The sequence below is a fragment of the Arvicola amphibius genome, chromosome X, assembly GCF_903992535.2.
Source record: "Arvicola amphibius chromosome X, mArvAmp1.2, whole genome shotgun sequence".
Lineage (NCBI taxonomy): Eukaryota > Metazoa > Chordata > Mammalia > Rodentia > Cricetidae > Arvicola > Arvicola amphibius.
Genome location: NC_052065.1, coordinates 106,526,428 through 106,549,836, shown reverse-complemented (window position 1 = coordinate 106,549,836; position 23,409 = coordinate 106,526,428). Strand labels below are relative to the sequence as shown.

General features: G+C 33.4%; 1 protein-coding gene across 6 annotated transcripts in view; it reads left to right on the top strand.

The window, feature by feature from the left end:
• Window positions 1-23,409, top strand: part of Stag2 (stromal antigen 2) — a 130,622-nt gene that overhangs the window by 82,961 nt on the left and 24,252 nt on the right. For all 6 annotated transcript variants that reach the window (XM_038316052.2, XM_038316053.2, XM_038316049.2 and 3 more), the window contains exons 13-24: window positions 2,142-2,249; window positions 2,906-3,017; window positions 4,607-4,724; window positions 5,360-5,463; window positions 12,424-12,516; window positions 12,637-12,726; window positions 13,410-13,613; window positions 15,830-15,900; window positions 16,111-16,198; window positions 16,292-16,372; window positions 18,918-19,010; window positions 19,954-20,128. In XM_038316052.2, coding sequence (XP_038171980.1) covers window positions 2,142-2,249; window positions 2,906-3,017; window positions 4,607-4,724; window positions 5,360-5,463; window positions 12,424-12,516; window positions 12,637-12,726; window positions 13,410-13,613; window positions 15,830-15,900; window positions 16,111-16,198; window positions 16,292-16,372; window positions 18,918-19,010; window positions 19,954-20,128 — 1,337 coding nt within the window. The remainder of the gene's footprint in view (window positions 1-2,141; window positions 2,250-2,905; window positions 3,018-4,606; window positions 4,725-5,359; window positions 5,464-12,423; window positions 12,517-12,636; window positions 12,727-13,409; window positions 13,614-15,829; window positions 15,901-16,110; window positions 16,199-16,291; window positions 16,373-18,917; window positions 19,011-19,953; window positions 20,129-23,409) is intronic.

The following is a 23,409-nucleotide window of genomic DNA, read 5'->3' as shown; positions in this document are numbered from 1 at the left end:
TGTGTGTGTGTGTGTGTGTGTGTGTGTGTGTGTGTGTGACAAGTATGCTGTATCAAGGGATGGGGAACATAGTAAGCTTGGTGTGGAAGTGCAGACCTGTAATTGCAGCTCTTAGGATGTTGAGTAAGACAGGGTGGAGCAACTATCTGCCATCTATGAGTAGAAAGAGGCTGAGATTGTTGCTCCATAGTTTATGCTTGCCTAGTATGTTATGTACTTACTTCAGTTCCCCAAACAGCTTAGTCATTCAGCTTATTAAAAAAAAAAAAAAACTAAGAATATTTTTGTAAGCAACCAAGAAAGCAAATGTTAGATTAAAACATTAGATATTTACATCCTGGTAATAAATTTCCATATGAAAATATATTTAGCCTTTTTCAGAGATAGCATATTTATAGACCCAGATGTCCTGGAACTTGGTCTGTAGACCAGGTTGGCCTCGAACTCATAGAAATATACCTACCTCTACCTCCAAAGTGTGGGTTTGCCACCACTTCCCGGCTCTCCACTTTTGGTTTTCGAGAAAGGGTTTTTCTGTTTATCCCTGACTGTCCTAGAACTAGCTCTGTAGGCCAGAGTGGTCTTGAACTCACTGAAACCCACCTGCCTCTGCCTCCCCAGGGCTGCTGTGGTTAAAGGCGTGTACCACAATGGCCAACCTCTCCACTTTTTTAAAATATCACTGGGGAAGATTTTAAAAATTGTAATGCCCATCATATGTAGAAATAAGTTCATATACAGTGTTGGAAGAGAATAAATGGTCTGTAGTGATTATTTTTTCAAGAGCAAACTAGGACAGGTGTAAATTCCTCAAAGAATATCTTTGCAAATTCTATTAAAATTTGAAATGCCTATATTCTGTAATATATATTCTTTGTGGTAGAGTTTAAGTATTAATAGAAAAATATTGAATTAATGTATCAAAAGTAGCCATCATTAGTATTTAATTTAGATTATCTCATTGACTATAGTAGTATCGAAATGGCGATGCTTATTACTCCAATTTATTTGAAATGTGCATCGCACTAATTATAAAGAAGGTAGTTTTAGATATAGTTACAAAAATCTTACCAAGATGCAATGTTCATTTAAATTTTATTTAAAGAAAAAGAAAGTCAAACAAAATCTTAGTAAATCATGGGTTAAGAATTTGGACCATGGGTAAAAGCATAAGTCTGACAACCCAAGTTCATTCTCCAGGATCTACATACAAAGCTGCATGTGTGCAGTATGTATCTATGGTGAGATGGGAAGCAGAAACAGGAAAATCAGCCAGAAGTTTATAGGCCAACTAGCCTTCAATATGTAGTGAAACAGAAGGAACAAGAGAGACCTTGTCTAAATACAGAGAACTGACTTTCTGTAGAAGGAACGGTGGGCTGAGTCCCGCCACCTGGCTATCTTTACCCAAAATAATTACACAGAATCTGTATTCTTTTAAACACTGCCTGGCTCATTAGTTTCAGCCTCTTATTAGTTAATTAACCCATATTTAGTAATCCATGTAGCACCACGAGGTGGTTGCTTACCAGGAGAGATCTTAACCTGTGTCCATCTGGGAGAGGAGAAGCATGGCGACTCACTATGGCAACTGCCTGACGTCTGTCTCACTGCCTTTTACCCAGCATTCTGTTCTGTTTACTCCGCCTACCTAATTTACTGTCCTATTAAAAGGGCCAAGGCAGTTTCTTTATTAACCAATGAAATTAACACATAGACACTCCTCCATCAACTTTCATAAATTGTTCTCTGATGACCACACATTTACTGTGATACACAGCTTTATGTATAGAAGAGAGTGTGTATGTACACTATTCTCTTAACCTTTTAAAGTTTTCATTTCCTGTAGTCACTTTTATTTTGCTTTGTGTACTTGCCATCTTCTTTCCTCCCTCCCTCCTTCCCCATCTCTTTTCAAGTAATACAGTCTGACCTTGAACTTCCTGTATAGCTGAGGATGTCATCTTCCTGCCTGTCCTTCTCAAGTGCTGGGATAACAAACAAAGGCCAATATGTCTAGCCTATATTCATTCTTAATTGGTTATCATTACAGTTTTGTGAAATTTGTGAAATTAAGTTAATAAAATTTTGATAGTTATGATATTACTAAAATCTCAATTATTGTTTTTTTTTATTATTAGGAGTAGTGAAGAAGTCCTTACTGCAGAAGATTGTGAAAATGTCTATCATCTGGTTTATTCAGCTCACCGGCCAGTAGCAGTAGCAGCTGGAGAATTTCTCTACAAAAAGTAAATGTTCCTGTTACTCTCTTACTTTTATGGTATTATTTAACATTTCAGATAAATCTCCGGATATATGATCACAGAAACCATTAAGCAAATATTTTATAGTGTCTTTTAAAGAGAACATGGCTAATATTTTTGTTAAGATTTTATTAAGTTTATTTGGGGTATAGTAACTCATAGGATATTTACTTGGTATGAAATAAGCACACTAGTTTTATCTTAATTGTTATCCAACATTAGATAGTTGTTTCTAAAGAAAAAGAGCCACACTATCTGTTATGGTCATTGTGTTAAGATAATGTGCCTGGAAGAAAAGTGAATGATATGTTCCATTTTAGTTAAAAATATGTAGCATTATGGTGTATAAATATTTTAGGTCAGTAATTGTATTACTTCCCATGAAAGGAAGAAATTGTATAAAATAATGTATGGCTTCCAAAAAGCATTTGTAATTCATCATGACTAATTTGAGAAGTCAAAGGACTTGGGGCTATCAAAAATGAAATGAAAAGTTTTTTAATCAGTTATTTGCTTGATACTTTAATACTCACTTACCCAGGTTTACATTATTTTCTTGTTAGGTGCTTAAGTATGGAATATGCAGTTAATTTCTGTTTTTAGTAAATAGTTTTCTAATAAGTACTTCTCTTTGCATATAGGCTCTTCAGCCGTAGAGATCCAGAAGAAGATGGAATAATGAAGAGAAGGGGAAGACAAGGTCCAAATGCCAACCTTGTTAAGACTTTGGTTTTTTTCTTCTTAGAAAGTGAGGTTAGTTGCTATTGTTTATTTTATACTTAATTTCAGACTTTTAAAAGGTATTAAAATGATGTATATCTAAAATATTTCAGATACCCAAATACTGAATGCAGCAGAGATCTGTTTCAATTCAAGTGCTTTCTAATTTAATAAGATAGATATTCAACAATTAAGATGTATATTTTGGAAATTATTACAACTGTATTCCTCTCATTAATGATTGTGTAATCTTGGTCAAGTTATTCAGTCTTTTTTTTAAAAAAATATATTTTTATTTTATGTGCATTAGTGTTTTGCCTTGGGTGTCAGGTCCCCTGGAACTGGGATTGTAGACAGTTGTGAACTGCCATGTGGGTACTGGTAATTGAATCAGTTACCTCTAAAATAGCAGTCAGTGCTCTTAACCCCTGAGCCATCTCTAGAGAGCCCCAAGTTACTCAGTCCTTTTTAGCCTTCCTGATTTAAAAAAGTATGTAAAATTTTTTAAAATTAATGCTGAGATAATGCCTGTAAAAGAAAGACTTAGAACATTCTAAGTTTTCAAATGTTTTTGTTTGTTATTGTTGTTTGAGACAGGATCTTACTAGCTCAGACAAACCATGGTTTTATTCAAATCCATATTCCTTTGCCTCAACTAGGATTTTTTTTTTTTTAATTTTTTTGAGACAGCATTTCTTTGTGTATTCCTGGCTGTCCTGGGATTCATGCTTTTTCCCAACTCATAGAAATCGCCTACTTCTGCCTCCGAATGATGTTATTATAAAGGCATGTACCACCACCACCCAGCAGTCCCTTAGCCTGCTGAGTGTGAGCCTCAGTGCCCAGCTTCATGTCTTGTATAATATTAATGTACAAACAGATTTACATTAGTCTTCACTAAGCTAGCATTTGTTTGTTTAATGTTTTATAAGGGTTCAAAATTCAGATTTATTTAGGGTTCATATTTGTTTGATTTAGTCTTTCTTTTTATAAATGTGTAGAATTATATTTTTTATAGTATCAATCAGATCTGATTATCCCATGATCCTTTTTGTATATTACTAAATTCAGTTTGGTAACTATTGAGGATGTTTCCTTAGAAAGATATTTGTCTTTAAAGTTTGAAAAATAAATAATGTTTTCCATTGATTAACTTCAACCCTTAAAACAAGCTGGAAAAACTATAATCTTTTACTTTCAGAATGAAGAGAACGATATTTGTATAAATTGAATCAAGAAGCAAAATGTATTTAATTGTTTTAATTAACCATTATTACTCCCACTCAGTTAAAATAAAAATCATAGTATAACTAAGAATTAAGAACAGTTAACTGATGTAATATTAGATCAAAATAAATATATATTTTATTACCAAATAAGCAATAAGTATGTGTTTGATCTTTTTGTAAAATAATGTTTATTTTAATAAGTTAAGAGGTACTAATGATTAACAGGGGTTATGGAATACAGGAAACTACAGTAGTTCTCTATTCTTTCATTTATTTGATCTCAAGAATTAGATTGCTTTTTAAGAATTTTGACATGGTATTGACAAAGCATCTGTTCTTTTGTCCTAAGTCTGGTATACTATTTGTCTAAGAGCATGATGTTTTAAATTTTAGTTACATGAGCATGCAGCATACCTTGTGGATAGCATGTGGGACTGTGCTACTGAGCTACTGAAGGACTGGGAATGTATGAATAGTTTGTTGCTAGAAGAACCACTTAGTGGAGAGGAAGGTAAGGATAATTATGTTATTGTTTGTCAATACTGTTTTGGAAATAGATTTTCCTCATTCTGTTAGTTTTTGTTAGTGTTATAACTTTGCGTAATTGTTTTTATCAGTACTAGGAATCAATTTCAAGGCCTTGTACATGGTTGAATAAGCACTAACTCTAAAACACATTCCCTACCTCATATTCATATATATGAATATTATGTGATGTACAAAGATGTAATTTCTATCAAAATATAGTACTTTTAGCCAGGTATGGTGACACATGCTTGGAGGAATGAGGCAGGAGGATCATGAATTCTATTCCTGCCTGGACTACATAAGAAGTTCTATGCTAGTGTGGGCTATATTTTGAAACAATTTCTCAATATATACATAGAAAATATATATTAAAATTTGTGTGTGGTGGTTGGATTCATACTTTCTTTTACCTATGTATATAAACAGTGAATTTACTTAGAATTCTGAAGTTTAGGAAGGTAAGATTTTAACTTTTTCTGATCTTTTCTGTGACAATAATGGGATTTTCTTTAGTACATTAGGTCAGTTCCTGTTCATAGGCAGAAGAAACTTATATAAGAGTTACAGGAGGCATATATGGAAAAGAAATAGGTTAACTCTTTCTGATTTTTTTTATAGCTCTAACAGACAGACAAGAGAGTGCTTTGATTGAAATAATGCTTTGTACTATTAGACAAGCAGCTGAATGTCATCCTCCTGTGGGAAGAGGGACAGGAAAAAGGGTATGCCAATATGTTTTTGTTATTCTAAACTTCTTTTCTCTATATTTGGTAGTTTTTTTTAAAGGCCATTTTTACCACAGAACAAAAATGTTTGAAGCTCGGTTGTACTTTTTAAATTACTTTTGCATGTACACATGTGTGCACATATATGTGTATACATATGCATATATGTTATAAGTAAATTCTAAAGTAGTAGCAATTGGAGAAATTTGATTTTTTTCTGTAAGATCTTTTTTATTTGTTGATAGGTGAGATGACAGTGAATGACATTGTCTTCAAGAACAAATGAAGTGTGTATATGTAGAGTACTGTATTTGTGTATTTTAGTATATTTATAGATTCATATTTTATTCTAATATGAAATTAGTAATAAAGCAGAGGTTATTAATGATGGTGAACTAATTCCTATTTCGAGGGATCAGATTTAAATCCTTTATTTAGAAGTTCACAAATGTCTGCAAATTTGTTAAATTTTAAATGTTTCAAAATGCATTTTTATATTATGACATGCAAATATATGTATATCTACATGTTTTAATATTTCATGAAATAATACTGAACCAGGGTATAATGCAGTCTTTCTTGTTCTATTACTGTTTTCTTTAATTATTTAACCATCTTTTTTGCAGTGCTGTAGAAATAACCCAGGACATTTTGCATGTTAGGAAAGTGCTCCACACTGAGCTATACCCCTACCTCCTATTTCTATTTTTCTTTAAAATTTTTTTGTTTCTTTTATTGTTGTTTTTAATTGAGCTATATTTTTTTTCTCCACTTCCCTCCCTTCCTCCCCCCTCCCCTTCTACCCTCTACCATGATCCACGCTCCCAATTTACTCAGGAGATCTTGTCTTTTTCTTCCTTACATATAGATTAGATCCATGTATGTAGAGTCCTCATTGTTGTCTAAGTTCTCTGGGATTGTGAATTGTAGGCTGTTTTTCTTTGCTTCATGTCTTAAAAGCCACTTATGAGTGAGTACATATGATATTTGTCTTTCTGGGTCTGGGTCACTTCACTTAATATGATGTTTTCTAGATCCATCCATTTGCCTGCAAGTTTCAAGATGTCATTTTTTTCCTTCTGTGTAGTGTACTCCATTGTGTAAATGTTCCACTTTTTTTTAAGCCATTCTTCAGTTGAGGGGCATTTAGGTTGTTTCCAGGTTCTATGTGTTTTGTCTTAGTTTTATGTTTTATTTCTGTTTTTCTAATTATGAGCAGCAAGTTAAAATTCTGAACTGGTTACCTATGTCTCATGACTCACAACCTGGAGTAAGTTAAAATAGTGTTTGAAATCATTATTGCCTAAGTTCCAAAAGTCATGTTTCTTGTTCCTAACTGTAAGTAGATTTGAATAATTGTATTGAAGTTTTAAAAATAAATTAATTGGTATTTATTAGTTTTTATAAATGTGTTCTCATACAACTATAGCAAAAGCTTTAGCATATCCCTTGATCTACTTCAACTTCGATTATTCCCATTACTTCCCCCAGATGTTGTTGCTAATTGTTTTTTATAGTGATAGCTGTTTTGACTAGGGTGAGATAGATTCTCTATCTTTTTTTAATTTGTCTTTCTTTGATGGACAAGGATCCTAAACATTTTTTTTCATATTTATTGGCTATTTGTACTTCATAATTTGAGGACTGTGTTCTTCAAGTTAGCCTGTTTATTGCTCATCCTTTTAACATAATCTTTTGAATGAGTTATGCTTTTAATATTAGTCTTCTGGTAAATTTGTAGCTAGTAAAGCTTTTCTCCCATTCTTAGGGTGTCACTTTACTTGGTTGTTCCCTCTGCATTGAAGTTTTTAATTTTATACAATTTGCTAATTCTTGAATTTATATGCTTAGCCATTAGAGTCCTTTTCAGAAAGTCCTTGCCATACCTCGAGCTCTTTTCTCTTGTTTTCCTTTAATAGCAGCAGGCTTTGAGATCTGAAATTAATGATTTTGATTCATTTTGAACTAGTTTTTGTACTGAGAGATACAGATTTAGCTTCATTCATTTACATGTAGATATCTGCTTCTCTCGGTGCCATTTATTGAAGATGCTGTTCTTTTCCAGGCATCTTTATTAAAAAAAAAAAAAAAACAGTTGATAATAGGTGTGTTTTGTGTTATAGATGTGTTTTTTTTCTCTCGAGTACTCAATTCCACACCATTTTCTGTTTTGTTCTAATACTGTGCTGTCTTTGTTACTATGCCTCTATAGTATATCTTGAAATTAGATGTATTGATAATTCTGGAATTGTTCTCTTTGCTTAGGATTGCTTTGGCTATTAGATGTCATTTTTGCTTTCATATGAATTTTAAGTTTTTTTTTTTAGTTTCTGTGAAGAATGTCATTCTAATATTTGGAAATTAAATTGAATTTCTAGATTACTTTGGCTAATAAAGCCATTTTCACAATGTTAATTCTGCCAATTCATGAGCATAGGAAGTCTTTCCATCTTCTGTCTTTTTCAGTTCCGTCCATCCCTTCCTTTCTTGAGACAGAGTCTCACTGGGTAGCCCTGCTTGTTGGTTTGTAGACTGGGGCATCCTCTAACACAACGGGATTGTCTTGCCTCTGATTTCCAATGCTAGGATTAAGCATGCCCTAATTTATTAGAATAGTAATTCCTATACATTAAAGAACAATAACACATATAAAAGCACAGATCATGTCAAAAAGCCAATCATTTTCACATTGGATTTATTTCCGTCTATTGAGTTTCCTACATGCTTTCTGGGCACCATTGTCCTAGTTACACATTTTGAATCTCCCTTTTTTCACCATTACGTCTTAGAATTCTTGAAATACATTATTATCTATTCCTTTTTAAATTAGTGAGTGTACAATTTCTGCCATTTTACTCGAACTTATTTGTCATTGTATTATATTGTGAACAGTTATTCTGGTTGATCATTTAAATGCAGCTAAATGTTATCTTCTAAAAATTATTTTTTATTTCATGCACATATATTCATATCAAGTCCTCTTTTGGTGAACTTCTTTTCAATGATTCCCTCCTCTTTTCAATAAATTTACCTTCTCTTTCATGTCTTTTATACTAATTTTTTGTCGGTCATTTTATTCATTAGGGTTTACTGTATCAATACGAATAAGGTGTTATTTGCCTAAACGACTGGTTATATCACTCCATCTTCTTTAGCAACTCTTTACCCTGAGTAGTTCCCCTGGGAGGAAGTGGGCTTTATGAGCCCTTCCTCAATCCCTGAGGGAATGTCAAGAGAACTAGTCTTTGTATGCATAGCTGATATTAGTGCACTGACCTTGCCTGCTGAGAAAAAGACAGTTTACAGCATCCCTTCTCCTCCTCCTCCAACTTTACTCTCTTTTCTCTTCTACAATGTTCCCTGAGCCTTGGGGAGAATGATTTAGATATCCTGTTTCAGACTGAAAATTTAACAGTTATTTATTCTTAGCTCTTTTATTTTCTGTCAAAACAAATTTCATCGTAGAAGTCTCTGACATCCTTTGCTAGGTTTATTACAGGTACTTTTTTGAATCTATGAAGAACGGGACTGTTTTCTTTCTGTCTTTTCTTTTGTTTTTGTTTGTATTTTGAGACTCGGTTTCTCTGTGTAGCCCTGGCTGTCAAAGAACTTGTTCTGTGGACCAGTCTGGCCTGGATTTCAGAGAGATCTGCCTACCTCTGCCTCTTCAGTGCTGGGATTCAAGGCATGTACACCACTGTCTGGCGGTGATTGTTTTCTTGATTTCTTTCTCAAATGTGTTTGTTACAGGTATGTATGATGGCTGTTGATTTTTTTTTATTGAATACTGCTATATTGCTGAGTGTATTTATCAATTCTAAGAGGTTTTTTTGGTGAAGTCTAGGGTTTTTTATAGATCATATCATATAAATACAGATCATTGACTGACTTCTATTTGTATCCTCTTTATTTCTTTCTCTTTTTTATTGCTTTAAGACTTTGAAGCATTATATTGAATAAGAGTAGAGGAAGTATACGCCCTTGGCTCATTGTTTGTTGTTTTTTTCTTTTTAAGAAATACTTTGTGATTTTCTCAGTTTAATGTACTGTTGGTTATCACTTTTCAAGTTTTGTTTTATTATTGTTGGAGCATATATATGAGTTGGAGCATATGCCATGATGCTTGGAGCTCAGAGGACAACTTTGTAGAATCAGTTACATCTTTCTACCTTTACGTGGATTACAGGGAATGAACTCAGGTTTTGTGGTTTTGTGTGACAAGCAACTTTACCTTCTGAGCCTCTCTAGCCTGAACTGTAGGCTTGGTGTATTTGTTTTTATTAATGTTGAGATGTGTTCTTTGAGTCTTAGTTTCTTCAGAGTTTTTATCATGAAGCGATATTGAGCTTTTTCAACAGTCATTTTTGCATCTGTTTATATGATCATGTAATTTATGTTCTTGAGTCTATTTATGTGATAGACCTTTACTTTTATTTATTTGCACATATCAAATTATCCTTTCACCTATGAAATGAATCGTATTCATCTTTACATGTATGTCCATCAATATGACTGAGTTTTAGTTTTTCATTTTGCGTATTTATCTTTCTGGATTTTGATATTAGAGTAAGAGTGGCTTCATAAAATGAGGTTGGCATGTTCAGCTTGATCCACAGTATATATAGTGGTGCTTTTCACTGAGTTTTCTACTTCAGAGTTTTCATTTCCAACTTGCCATTTGATGTTTTCATTGTTTTTATCTTTATTGAATTCTTTTCTTATTTCTTGTCATCTTTATTTCATTCATTTGCTTATTTTCTTTGAATTCATTGAAGAATTGATGTTCGTCTTCTTGTATTTTGCTGATCATTTTTAAGATCATTTAAATCCTTCAGATTTTCATCTTAGTCACTGTATTTGGAAGCCGTTGCTGTAGGACCAGTGACTTCAGGGAGTCATGTTCCCTGGATTTTCATGCATACTGTGTTTCTGCATTGGAGTTTATATATTTGAATTAGGCTGTTGGTGAGATCATCTTTATTCTTTCAGTTTACATTTTAAAAAATCTTCTAGTAGGATGCTGGGTGCTGGTGGCATGCGTTTTTAATCTCAGGACTTGGGAGGCAGGGGCAGGTGGATCTCTGTGAGTTCGAGGCCAACTTGGTCTATAAGAGCTAGTGCCAGGACAGGATCCAAAGCTACACAGAGAAACCCTGTCTTGATAAACCAAAAAAAAATTATCTAGTAGGACTAGATTGTACCATTCGGCCCACATGCTCAGGACATAGGGCATGCATGATCTGAAGCACTTCTCCAAGAGAACACTAACCTCAACAGCCACTCAGTCTAGTGACAGCAGGCCTGGTGTGAACGTAAAGTAATAGTTGAAAGCAATTTGTCTTTTAAACTCAATAACTTTTGTAGAATATAGGAATGATGATAGAATAGTGTGCTGTTGGGTATTAGTTACTGAGGACAGGAATTTAAGAAAATAAGCTTTGTAAGACCAGGAATTAGTTTAATAGAAACAAAAATATAGTGGAGTTGGGACAAGTAACTAGAAGAAGGGAGTTGAGAAATCGTTTGGATAAGTGAATTTTAAAGATCATTAAAATTATAAGAAAATTATGATTAAGTCTATGGAAGAGTAAGATGTATTATGCACTTAACCCTGCCAGTGTGAGAGTAATCAGCCTGTGTGTGTTGTCCAGCTGAAACCTGCTCAAAGTGATAAATCCATTTGGATATATTTCAGTGGATTTCAAACAGGTTGCCCATAGGGTTTGAACTTCTACCCTGGACTCAGCCTTTACTGAGGAGGGTGTCACCTCATAGTCTGAGCCTCCCATTTCCTTTCATATTATGAGGTTACCATTGCAGTTGGAAATTTCTTCTTATCAAGACTTGAGCCACCATTGTCTACAGACTTACGTTCTGTTTGCATTTTACACTGGGTTTCAGTTAAAGTCAGTTTCTGTGGAATAGTTTACCTGCTTCTTTGGTTCCAGTCTTTTCTGTTGGAGTGTGGGGTGTCTTTGAACTTTGGAGACATGATTGTCCAGTATTTTCTGCTCTCTAGCCAAATAAATAGATTGATTACAGAGATTTGGTACCTGCTCCTTCACCGTCCAGTTTCATAGGTACATTGTAGAAGATAATGCACTTGATAATTTCTGCAGCCTTAAGCAACTTGTTTTTTCATCTAAAAATTTATGGGTTTTCTTCCCTCCTTGCTACTGGAGCTTTCTTTTCTCTTGTTTATTGGATTTAATGGTTTATAGGAGTGGATTTTGCCATTTACTTCTATTCATGTTCAGATCTCTGTCCTGTAATACTTTTTATGAATGTAGTGTTCATTAATTCTGTATTTTACCTAGTCTCTCATAAGTCTACTGTTCACATGTATCCTCCCTTGCCATTCTATAATTGTCACCTGTTTTTAAAAAGTCACAGGTTTAAAGTTTTCCAGATTTATGAGGGATTTTTTTCTTATTCCACCAATTTTTTTTCTAATTGAATTTTTGTCTTTATTCTAGGAGTATTTGATTTTTTGTGGTTGTAGTTACTTATTTTACATGGCTTTCCACTAAATTTATGTACCTTTTTGGCTACAGTGTCTTGTATGTAGCCCTAGCTAGCTGGCTAGGTATTCGCTAGTTAGCCAAAAATGGTCTTGAACTTATTATTTCCTCCTACCTCAGCCTCCTGAGTTCTGTGTACCATTGCACCTAATGTTACCCCCTTTAATTATGATTAAGTATTACTTTTAGAGCTGATGTTTTATATTAGGGAATTTTTGACAAGGCATGTTGACACTAATTGATAATTTTACCACTTGAAAGGCTTTAAAAAATGAACTGAGGTCAGTGTGAGCTATAGTAATGCAAGATTCTGTTTCAAAATTTTTGTATCCATCATTTAAAATATTATTATTTTATTTGTCTTAATTAAAAATTGAGGATTTAACAATGTTATTGAGATTTGTAGATGTTTATGGAACATCTTTGTGTTGTTTAGGTGCTAACAGCAAAGGAGAAGAAGACACAGTTAGATGACAGAACAAAAATCACGGAACTTTTTGCTGTTGCCCTTCCACAGTTATTAGCAAAAGTAAGGTTACATTGATTTCTTAATGTCACTCCTAAATCACATATTCTTTCAAAGTGGCACAGCACATTCTTACTTAGTGTTATTATGATGTTTTTAACATGATCTTTTCCCCCCCAAAAGTACTCTGTAGATGCAGAAAAGGTGACCAATTTGCTGCAGTTACCTCAGTACTTTGATTTAGAGATATATACCACTGGACGATTAGAAAAGGTAAGATGTTTTCTGTGTATAAAATATTAGAGAAGAAAATGCTGTTTTAATCTACACGATTATACAGCTTTCTTATATTATAAATATGTTTTTGTAGTATTTTGAGTGAACCTGTTTCTACTAGGTCTTTCTATATTTTAGACTAATTGGATTTAGGGAATGGTATAAATGGGCAACTATTTTGCTTTATACCAATAACTATACAATAGTCATACATTGTATGACTATTTCACCGATCATTTATGGATATTTGTCATGAGTTATTAGACAGTAACAGTTACAAAGCAAATTTATCTAGTATTTATGTAATACTTTTTGTATGTTCCTATAACTATTGAAAGTTCTTCACAATTGTTAACAGTCTTACCAAATATCTGTGAGATAGGTAATTTTTTTCTATTAAAGTTGCAGAAATAAATATGGACCAATCAGTTCATTTATTTCCCAAACTATAAAAGTGTCTGAACATACATGTCTTATACTTCACATTTAATATATTTGAAAACTGCTACAGTTGGTGGTATGGTATAGTCACACTATGCCTACTGTATACTTAATACTGTATATTTAATATACTGTATACTTAATAGGGCCTGCACAAAATGAGCATACCTTCTACCACTAAGCTATATCCTTCTCTCTGTACCTTATTAGTTTGTAATGAAATAAATCTTATTTTGCAGCATTTGGATGCCCTATTGCGCCAGATCCGAAATATTGTAGAGAAGCACACAGATACTGATGTTTTAGAAGCATGTTCTAAAACTTACCATGCATTATGTAATGAAGAGTTCACAATCTTCAACAGAGTAGATATTTCAAGAAGTCAGCTGATAGATGAATTGGCAGATAAGTTTAACCGGCTTCTTGAAGATTTTCTGCAAGAGGTATATATTTACAAGTGTTTTGGACCCTTCCCTTCCAGTAACTGAGTCACTCAGTATTAGTCCTGATGATAATCTAGTGGTGTGTTGGTGAGTCTTTTTAGTTATGTGAATCATCAAACTGCTATTATTCTTCCACTAAAATATGAAAATGGCAAAGACATGCAACTTTCAAAAGATGAAGACAAAACTAGATTTTTTTTGCCTTTTGTTCTAAAGAAGCTGGGTAGTTACCTGATTTTAGTTGAAACAGCGGCTATTAATATATAGATAATAGAATTCAACTGAGGGCAAATCCATTGTAGTCTTCATAGCCCCCCTTTAAGTTGCTACTATAGTCACTGTAGGTTTGGAGTTTCTTATGTTGTACTTTCGAAAAGGATTATTGCATTGGTACTCAAATAAACATATTTTTGTTTGTTTTTTCTAGATATACACACATAGGTGTTTTAATTTATTTGAATCAAGTCATAATTGTCAAATTATTTTCTTTAGCCTTTTTTGTTTTGTTTTTTCAAGACATTGTTTCTTTCTGTAGCCTTGACTGTCCTGGAACTAGCTCTGTAGACCAGGCTGGCCTCGAACTCACAAAGATCGCCTGCCTCTGCCTCTCAAGTGCTGTGTTAAAGGTGTATGCCAATACAACCAACTTTCTTTAGCCTTTTTTTATTGAGACAGTCTCTCGCCATGTAGAAGGTGGCTCCCAACTCACAGATATCTGCTTGCCTTTGCCTCTGGAGTGCTAAGATTAAAGGTATGCCCTGAAGACATTCACTCTTGGTACTGTTCACATCACTTAGAAATTGTGAACATTTTTATATTTGGCAACAGTGGTAGATGGAGTAGCTAACAATTATAATCCAACACTCTAGAACTAGAGACAGGATTATTTTTAGTTTGAGACCTGTTCAAATTTCATAGTGTATATGAGGCCATTCAGAACTTCATTCCAAGACTCTTTGCATACCACCAGTTTTATTAATGGCCAATCATTAAGGTGTAATTTCCTGTTTTATAAAAGTATTTAGCATTTTATGTGTAACATTCTAGGTTTTAAGGTTTACTAATTTGAGGATTATATACATATGTTCAAATGCAGTTACCACTTGTAAAGATTTTAGTTGTTCTGCTCTTGACTAAATAGACTATAGTTAAGACAAGTTAGTGTAACATCGACAGTAGTTTGTTAACTAAATTCTGTTACCTAAAAAAAAATTAAAGTATAAAATGGTTTAATTTTGAGAAACCTGGATGTCAGTACCATAAATGATAGGGTTCATACAAATTCTCCAAAATGTGAGCAATTAGGACTAGTATATTTCATAGAATTTCTCCCATTTATATGTGTTTTCTTTGTTATTTTTCTTTTGAATACTGTTTTTCATTTACCTAGCTTTTGCTTTTTAGGTGCTGTTTGATTTCTTGCTTGTCATCTAATATGTGCTTCTTTATTGGTGGTGCATCTATTACTGGAAAACTGGAAAACTTTAAAATAGTTTTGTGTTTGTATTATATAACAGGAGAAGGAAGAACCATATTCTCTTTTTCTCTGTTTTTCATTATGTACTTTTGTTTACAGTCTTAGGTTGACTCAGTCATATTGTATTAAATTTGGCAGCTAGAGGACTTGAATGATGAAGCTTATTTGTGGGTTTTATTTGGTTTTCTTTTTTCTAAGGTTATATCACCATTTTAATAGCCTAGGATTTTATTACTTGGTAGTTCTTTCCATGATCTGTACCAAAATTGATTGTGTGTATACACATGTTTGTGTGCATGTGTTTGAAACAGTCTCACTATACACGAGACTGATCTGGAACTCAGTGATCTGCTTGCTTCTCCCCAGTTCTCGAATTAAAGGTACCACCATGCCCGGCTTATTTCAGTAGGGTGGTTAGTCAGTTCCTCTGTCTTCCTTTCTTCTTTTCATTGCTCTCTCCTTCCTTCCTTCCCTCTCTCCCTCCCTTTCCTCTCTTTCTTCCCTTTCCTCGTACCTCAACTCCCTCAATCTCTCCCTTCCCCCCACCTTTTCTGGTTTATTGAGATAAGGTTTCTCTTTGTAGCCCTGGCTGTCCCGGAACTCACTCTGTAGATCAGGCCAGCCTTGAACTCAGAGGTCCACCTTCCTCTGCCTCCTGAATGGTGGGGTTAAACGTGTGGGCCACCACCACTGGGCTTATTATTTTGGTCTTTCTTTAACGTATGGTTAATATTCTTAGGGAGAAGAACCTGATGAAGATGATGCATATCAGGTATTATCAACATTGAAGAGGATCACTGCTTTTCATAAGTAAGTTATATCTTTGAGTTTCTGATTTTTTTAAATTATAGCAAATAACTTTGCATAATTTATGGATTATTATGTTTTCAAATTCTTTTTTTTTTCTTTTTAGAAGAAATCACTTGATAGGGGCATGTTATAATATTCTAAAACAATTATGGTCAATCTTAGTTTCTCTTTAAATAGAGCTTAATTTGTTTTTTGTTTTGTTTTTAACAGTGCCCATGATCTTTCAAAGTGGGATTTGTTTGCTTGTAATTACAAACTCTTGAAAACCGGAATTGAAAATGGAGATATGCCTGAGCAGGTTTTTATTTATTTATATGTTACATACTAAACTTTGACAAGTGAAAGTTAGTGAGATAAATTTGACTTCTAATCTTCTATTTCTGTATTATAGATTGTTATTCATGCGCTGCAGTGTACTCACTATGTAATCCTTTGGCAGCTTGCTAAGATAACAGAAAGCAGTTCTACAAAGGTATGTGGTAGTCTTCTTACTAAATATTAGTCACTATTTTCATCAGATTTGTACTTTTAGTAAGAGCAATTTAAGTCAGTGAAGTCATACTTACCATTTTATCATTATATTTGACTTTTCACATTCTCAAAATTGCTTACTAGATATAGCAAAGTAGTTTATTTACTTATGTATGTGGATGTTTTGTCTATATGTATGTCTGTACACCAGAAGCGGGTATCAGATCCCACGGAACTAAAGTTACAGATTGTTGTAAGCTTCTATGTGGGTGCTAAGAACTGAACTCAGGACCTCTGGAAGAACAGCTGCTCTTAACTGCTCTTTCATCACACCAGTCCTAGGCAGATACATTTTGCAAAACGATATTTCCACCAAGAACCTTTAAATTAATTGTACAGAGTGAGTGGATTATATTCACTGAAGATAATGAGCCAACTTTCTTTATACTATCTTGTTCTCTGATTATGTCCTGAGATCACTTTACTGGTAGTCTTCAAGGTTTCTCAAGCTCATCTTTTTGAGGTCTTTTTTTTTTTTTTTTAGGTATGTGCATCAGTGTGTTGCCTGTGTGCATGTATACACATCACTTGCTTTTCTGGATCCCCTGGAACTGGGGTTATGGATGGTTGTGAGAAACCGTGGGAATCAAATCATGGTCCTCTCAACAAGTGCTTTTAGCTACTTTGCCATCACTCTAGCCCCCAAGATCAAGTTTCATGTTTTAATTGAGGATAATAATATTAATTGGGATCATTTTTCTAAATATTAAGTTTCTGAGAGTTATAAATTAGGCTGTACATAAGTATTTCCTGAAGAAGGAATTTTTCTATTTTCAGTTTTCTTCCATTTATTCTTTTATTATGTGTTTGTTTAAGGGACATTTTGAAGTTTGTTAACATCATGAAATTGAGTTTTCAAGATCTATAACGATTATCTTTCAAATAAGAAATACAAGATATCATTCCATTTATTTTCCTTGAATTGCCCACTTTCAAATAATAAATGAGCATGAATCATAAATTTTTGCCCTAAACATTCTGAGTTGCTGTTTTTCTTAAAGTTAGCCATATCTAATTATGAAAGTTTCTCTAGACCATTAAAGATATATTATCTATTAACGTACCAATTAATTTTTAAGTTTTCTATTCTCTGATTTTTGGTAACCTTTCTTTAATGTAATGTACATGATAATGAATTTCCTTGTGACATTTTCATTCATGTATATCATTATTGTAGTTTGTTTTTGTTTTTTATAAAAACCATAACCAAAAGCTGCTTGTGGGAGGAAGGGGTTTATTTTATCTTATACAACCAGGCCATAATTCATCATTGAAGGAAATCAGGACAGGAAGCTAAGGTAGAAACCACAGAGGAATACTTCTCACTAGCTTGTTAATTTCTAGTTAATTTCTCAATTAGCTTTTTTTTTTTAATATATACAGCTCTGGACAGCCTGCCAAAGGGTAGCACCACCCACAGTACTGGGCTAGGCCCTCCCATTTCAATTATTAGTGAAGACAGTTCTTCACCGAAATGGCTTTATGCCATTCTGATTTGGACAGTTCCCCAATTGAGTCAGGTTGACAGCCACAGCAAACTAGGATAATTTTATACTTTCTTATACCCTCATTCCCAATCTCATCATCTTGTTTTCTTTCCCCACTCTATCTAGTTCTTTTCCTTTCCCCAAATATTCCTAATTTTCTTCATGATTTTTTGTGTACATGTCTGTGTGTGTGCATGTATATAGATTGTGTATTTAATCTATATTTTGTATATGAAAAAGCACATCAATTTTTCTACTTCTTTTCCCTTGCATTATCTTTTCTTCTTCACTCTTCTTTAGAACTATTCATCCCCCATCAGAATTGCAGTTAGTTGTATTTAAGCATAGATGTATTTATATCCATATATTATTTCAGTATAGAGTTTATAATTTCATTATAGATACCTTTGTACTGTAGTTGTTCAGTGTCACTGTTATTTTTGATACTCAAAATAAATTCAGTTATACAAATTATATATGCATAAAATTATACAAGTACTTAATCGAAAGCAATATATCTGTAACAAGTATAGATGCTGCATATAAAAGAACTAGACATTTGTCTTTTTGAGCCTGGCTTATTTCCTTTAACACAATGATCTCCACTACCTCCCATTTTCCTATAAATGTTATAATACATCTTGCTTACCTATTCTTCTGATCTTGGGCATCTAGGGTTCCATTGCTTAATCATGGGAATAGTGTATCGGTAAACATAGATATGCAATTCTCTTTGTAGTATGCTCACTTAAAGTCCTTTGAGTGGTACTTATACGTTGAAATTGGATAGTTTGATGTGCACCTTGTGGAGATTTGACAAAAAAAAGCGAAATGATTCATCTTCCTTTGTAATAAATCATGAAGAATAAATTTAAGTTGAAATTTAAAGTAGAGCTGATATAGTTATCCATGATAATGTTTATGTTAGCAGGCATTTCAAAGAAGTACTGAGTTGTTTATACAATATTTTAAAACATTCATGATAAATTTTTTTTCAAGGAGGACTTACTGCGTTTAAAGAAACAAATGAGAGTATTTTGTCAGATATGTCAGCATTACTTGACCAACGTGAATACTACTGTTAAGGAACAGGTTAGTAATTGCTACATTTTGTTTTCTAAGCAGCTTATTTAACATAAAAAATTAGTATCTGTATATATTGTGCATTAAAAAATAAGTTGAACTTATATATAATAAAATGAGTATAATTTAATAAGAGTTTATATTGCATCTCCATATGCCCATGTGCATATATGATATCATATATAGCCAATTAATGTCGCTAAAAATAAAGAACATGTGAAATTGTTGCTTGTATCAGTAGTCAAATAAGCTTTTCAGCTTTAATTCTTTTTGTTTCTGAGATAGGGTTTTGTTGACAGAGCTTTCTGTCCCACCCAATTCCACATCCATTCAGTCCCAAAGAAACACACAGAGGCTTACATTAATTATAAACTGGTTGGCCTGTTAGCTCAGGCTTCTTATTCTGTAGCCTGAAATTACAGTAGCCCATTATTCTTGTCTGTGTTAGCTACATGGCTTGGTACCTTTTATCAGTGAGGCATTCTTATCTTACTTCCTCTGCATCTGGATGAAGACTTAAGGCTCAGCCTTTCCTCTTCCCAGAATTCTCCTGTTCTTGTTGCCTAGCCTCTTCTTCCTACCCGGTTGCCCCGCCTTTACTACTTGCCTGGCTACTGGTCAATCAGTGTTTATTAAAACAATACAAGTGACAGGGTACAAGACCATTGTCCAACAGCAGGTATTCTCTTATTTGTAGTCCTAACTGCCCTGGAACTCACTCTGTATACCAGGCTGGCCTCAAACTCATAGAGATCTACCTACCTCTGCCCGAGTGCTGGGATTAAAGGCATGTTACACCACTGCTCATTCAGCTTTAAAATGTTAAGAAAACAACTAACTGAATTAATGATTTCAAATACAGAAAATTAGATTTTCCCCTAAACTAAATGTATTCTTTTATTTATAACATTTGCTAAGTACCTGGATAACATTTTCCCCCTTTTCTACACAGGCCTTCACTATTCTGTGTGATATTTTGATGATCTTCAGTCATCAGATTATGTCTGGAGGCCGTGACATGTTAGAACCATTAGTTTATACTCCTGATTCTTCATTGCAGTCTGAGTTGCTCAGCTTTATTTTGGATCATGTCTTCATTGAACAGGATGATGATAGTAATAGTGCAGGTAATGTTATTCTTGTCATCTCATTGTGTGTATGTGTTTACTAACACTATAAAGTTCAATATGAAATTAGGTTTGCATTCTATAATATCGGTGTACTATAAAGATGATATGGTGTTGCAGATAGATATGTGCTTCTTACTAGTGCTAACTCTTATTTCTAGTTTGAATCTCTTTAACAATTGTGAGTGAATTGATTAAAATTGATAAGGCCATATTCAGATAATTTGAGAATAAGACATTTATGTGGCTTTGTATATTTATATATTGTAGGCTTTCATATTTTTGTGATCATGGGTTTTTTGAATGTTGGAAATGATCTTTGAAACTTTTTTCTTGGGGTAATCCAGAATAATCATAATTCAATAATTAAACCGATCAGCCTTTTTTAAAGTTATCTTCATATTTCTTATTCTCCATATTGCACTGTCAGGTCCCTTACTTGAATATGAAGTCATGGAAAACCAAATAGTATATTGTGTGTTAGTTATGCTTTTTTATTTTTAAGAAACATTTAAAAGGAAATAAAATCTTTCTATTCATATATTAATTAGTGCCCTTTAATAATGATGAAATTGACAAATTATGGGAAGAAAATGAACTCAGGCAAAGAGCTTATAGTAAGTTTTGGGAAGAGTTTAACAACAACTATACCAAAAGCAATAGAATTAACTTAAGAAGAGAAGTAACTGGATCCTTTTTTGCATTATATGGGACACACCAATAACTGGAGTTCCTGCATTCTATACTGATGCAGGAAAGGCAGGGTATAAATCAGAAAATTTAGGCCCCTATCAAAGCCCTTATGATTCTGTCTAAAAGTCAGAATTATGTGCTATTCTAATGGTACTAAAGGTTTTTAAACAACCTCTCAACATAGTTACTGATTCACAATATGCAGAAAGAGTTGTTTTACATATTGAAACCACTAAATTTGTACCAGATGATACAGAATTGACTTTATTATTTATTCAGTTACAAGATACAGTCAGGAATAGGAATCATCCCATATACATAACACACATCTGATCCCATATGGGTCTGCCAGGTCCTCTATCACAAGGTAATGTAGAAACGTGCTGAAGGCCTCAGAATTTCATTAAAAAAAATCCTGTCGATAATAAATGTTATAAAAAGTTTTTATGTGTCAACAAGCCAAGGAAATTATAAGGAAATGCCCACTTGTTCTTTATACAACCAAACACCACTACCTGCAGGAAGTAACCCAAAGGGAACACTAAGGAATGAAATCTGGCAGATGGTATGCTCCATTTTATAGAATTTAGTTCCTAAATTAATGTAAAATTTAGATTTGTCTTGAGGCCCATTATTAAGCAATATAATGATTTGTGCTCACAAAATGAGAACATACCTAGAATACAACTGGGAAGCAAAGAGTAACCAAAACTGTGATTAAAAATCCTTCTAGTAATGTTTATCAAGTATGTCTTATTCTTTGATATTCTAGTTGCATGTATCCCAGGATAGTTATGAATGTGCATGTATTTACATGACAGTGTCAGAAGTTGAATACCCCCAAACATTTATGTTTCCACTTTGTCACCTTTCACTTGCAGCTGTTGGTATACTTCTTGCTATTCATTAAACAAAGACGTACTGATCAACAGGTTGCTAGATGCCTTGGACCAAAAAAAATAAAAAATAAAAATAAAAAATGAGGCTATCTTTTCACTCAGGAATTAAAGTCCAAAACATCTGAAATCAAATAGTTGAATGTATTTTTTAGGTAATGGAAGCTTGTATAACATGTGGCTATGTAGAGGAAGTTCAACTGATTGGCAACTTTAATATGAAATGCATATGAAAGTCTCTAAAATTTGTTTGAAAACCATAGTTGCACTCTAAAATACCATGGGAAAGTTTTGCTCTATAACTTTTGTTGATGACTATTTTGACTTCATTGAGACCATTGCAAATCAAATGAAAGTAAGCTTCAGTTTTGTAGCAACTTTTTAGAATTAAGTTTTCTGTCTTCTGTGCTTTGACTGCTTTTTTGTGTTAAACTATTTAAATGAAGTATACTCTACTCCTATGGAAAAAAATATTACACATATGTACACAACCACCTGTCTTTCTCAAATTTAGCTGTATTTGTAGTGTATTCTGGAAAGACTTACCTCAATGCATGTCTCTTCACCAATAAATTTATTTTCTTTTACCTAGAAATAACCACTGTCATAAATTTGGCATTTATCATATATTTTGATTTTACTTGGAAGTTTTCTGTTAAGAAATTTTCTGTTAACTTCCTTATAAGTGTTGTGTTGACTGTTTTACAACATACTTTTGAGATTGTTTTTAGAATTGACATGTAATCATATTTCATTTGTCTCAACTACTGAGCATCATAAGAATCGACTCCTATACATTTACATTTCTTAATGTTAAGGCATTTTTATTGTTTAAAATTTCCCCTAATTATAGATTGTTACAACAAATATACTTATTTACTTGGAAAGGAGTATAAGTTCTTTTACTATATATAAACCTAACAGTGAAGTTTGATTGTATACTGTTTTGTATAGTATAATTTTAGCCACAGGTTGTCACATAGTTCAATTGCTTAATAAGCCCACTACCAACATACTACTTCCATTGCTATACAGTTGTCATATAATACTTGTGTTGTAAATTATTACATATATGATTTGAAATTCATACCACGTTAAACAGTTGTGTTGTTCTATTCCATCCTGTGTCTCCCTCTCCCCCACACTCCACCAAGACAGGGTTTTTCTGTATAGCCCTGCTGTTTTGAAAATCACTCTGTAGACTAGGTTGGCCTCAATCAAACTCACAGTGATCTTCCTGCATCTGCCTCCTGAGTGCTGGGATTGAAGGTGTGTGCCACCACTGTCTGGTTAAAAAATTGGAGGGGTGGATTTTAGTATGTAGGAAGAAATCCATACTTCAAGTTCTTAATAATATCACTAATGACTGAAAATTATATTATGTAAAAATTATCTGCTATAATGGGAATAATTAAGTTAATTTAAAACATTCAGAATAATCTTAAAATGCAAATGATGCAGCTTTTAAGTTGCTTGGCAAATGGCTTTGACATATTGGAACATACTGTGGATAAAACTTGCTGATGTTCTATCTTAAATTGATACTTGGTGTTAGGGTTTTCAGGTGTAACTTAGTGATGGAACGTGGGTTTAGCATTCTTTATGCTCTGTTTTAAGTCATTAGCACCCAAAATAATTGAGGTAGATAATTTCCTATTGGGTGTCACAGGGGGAGGTTCTGATATTGAGAAT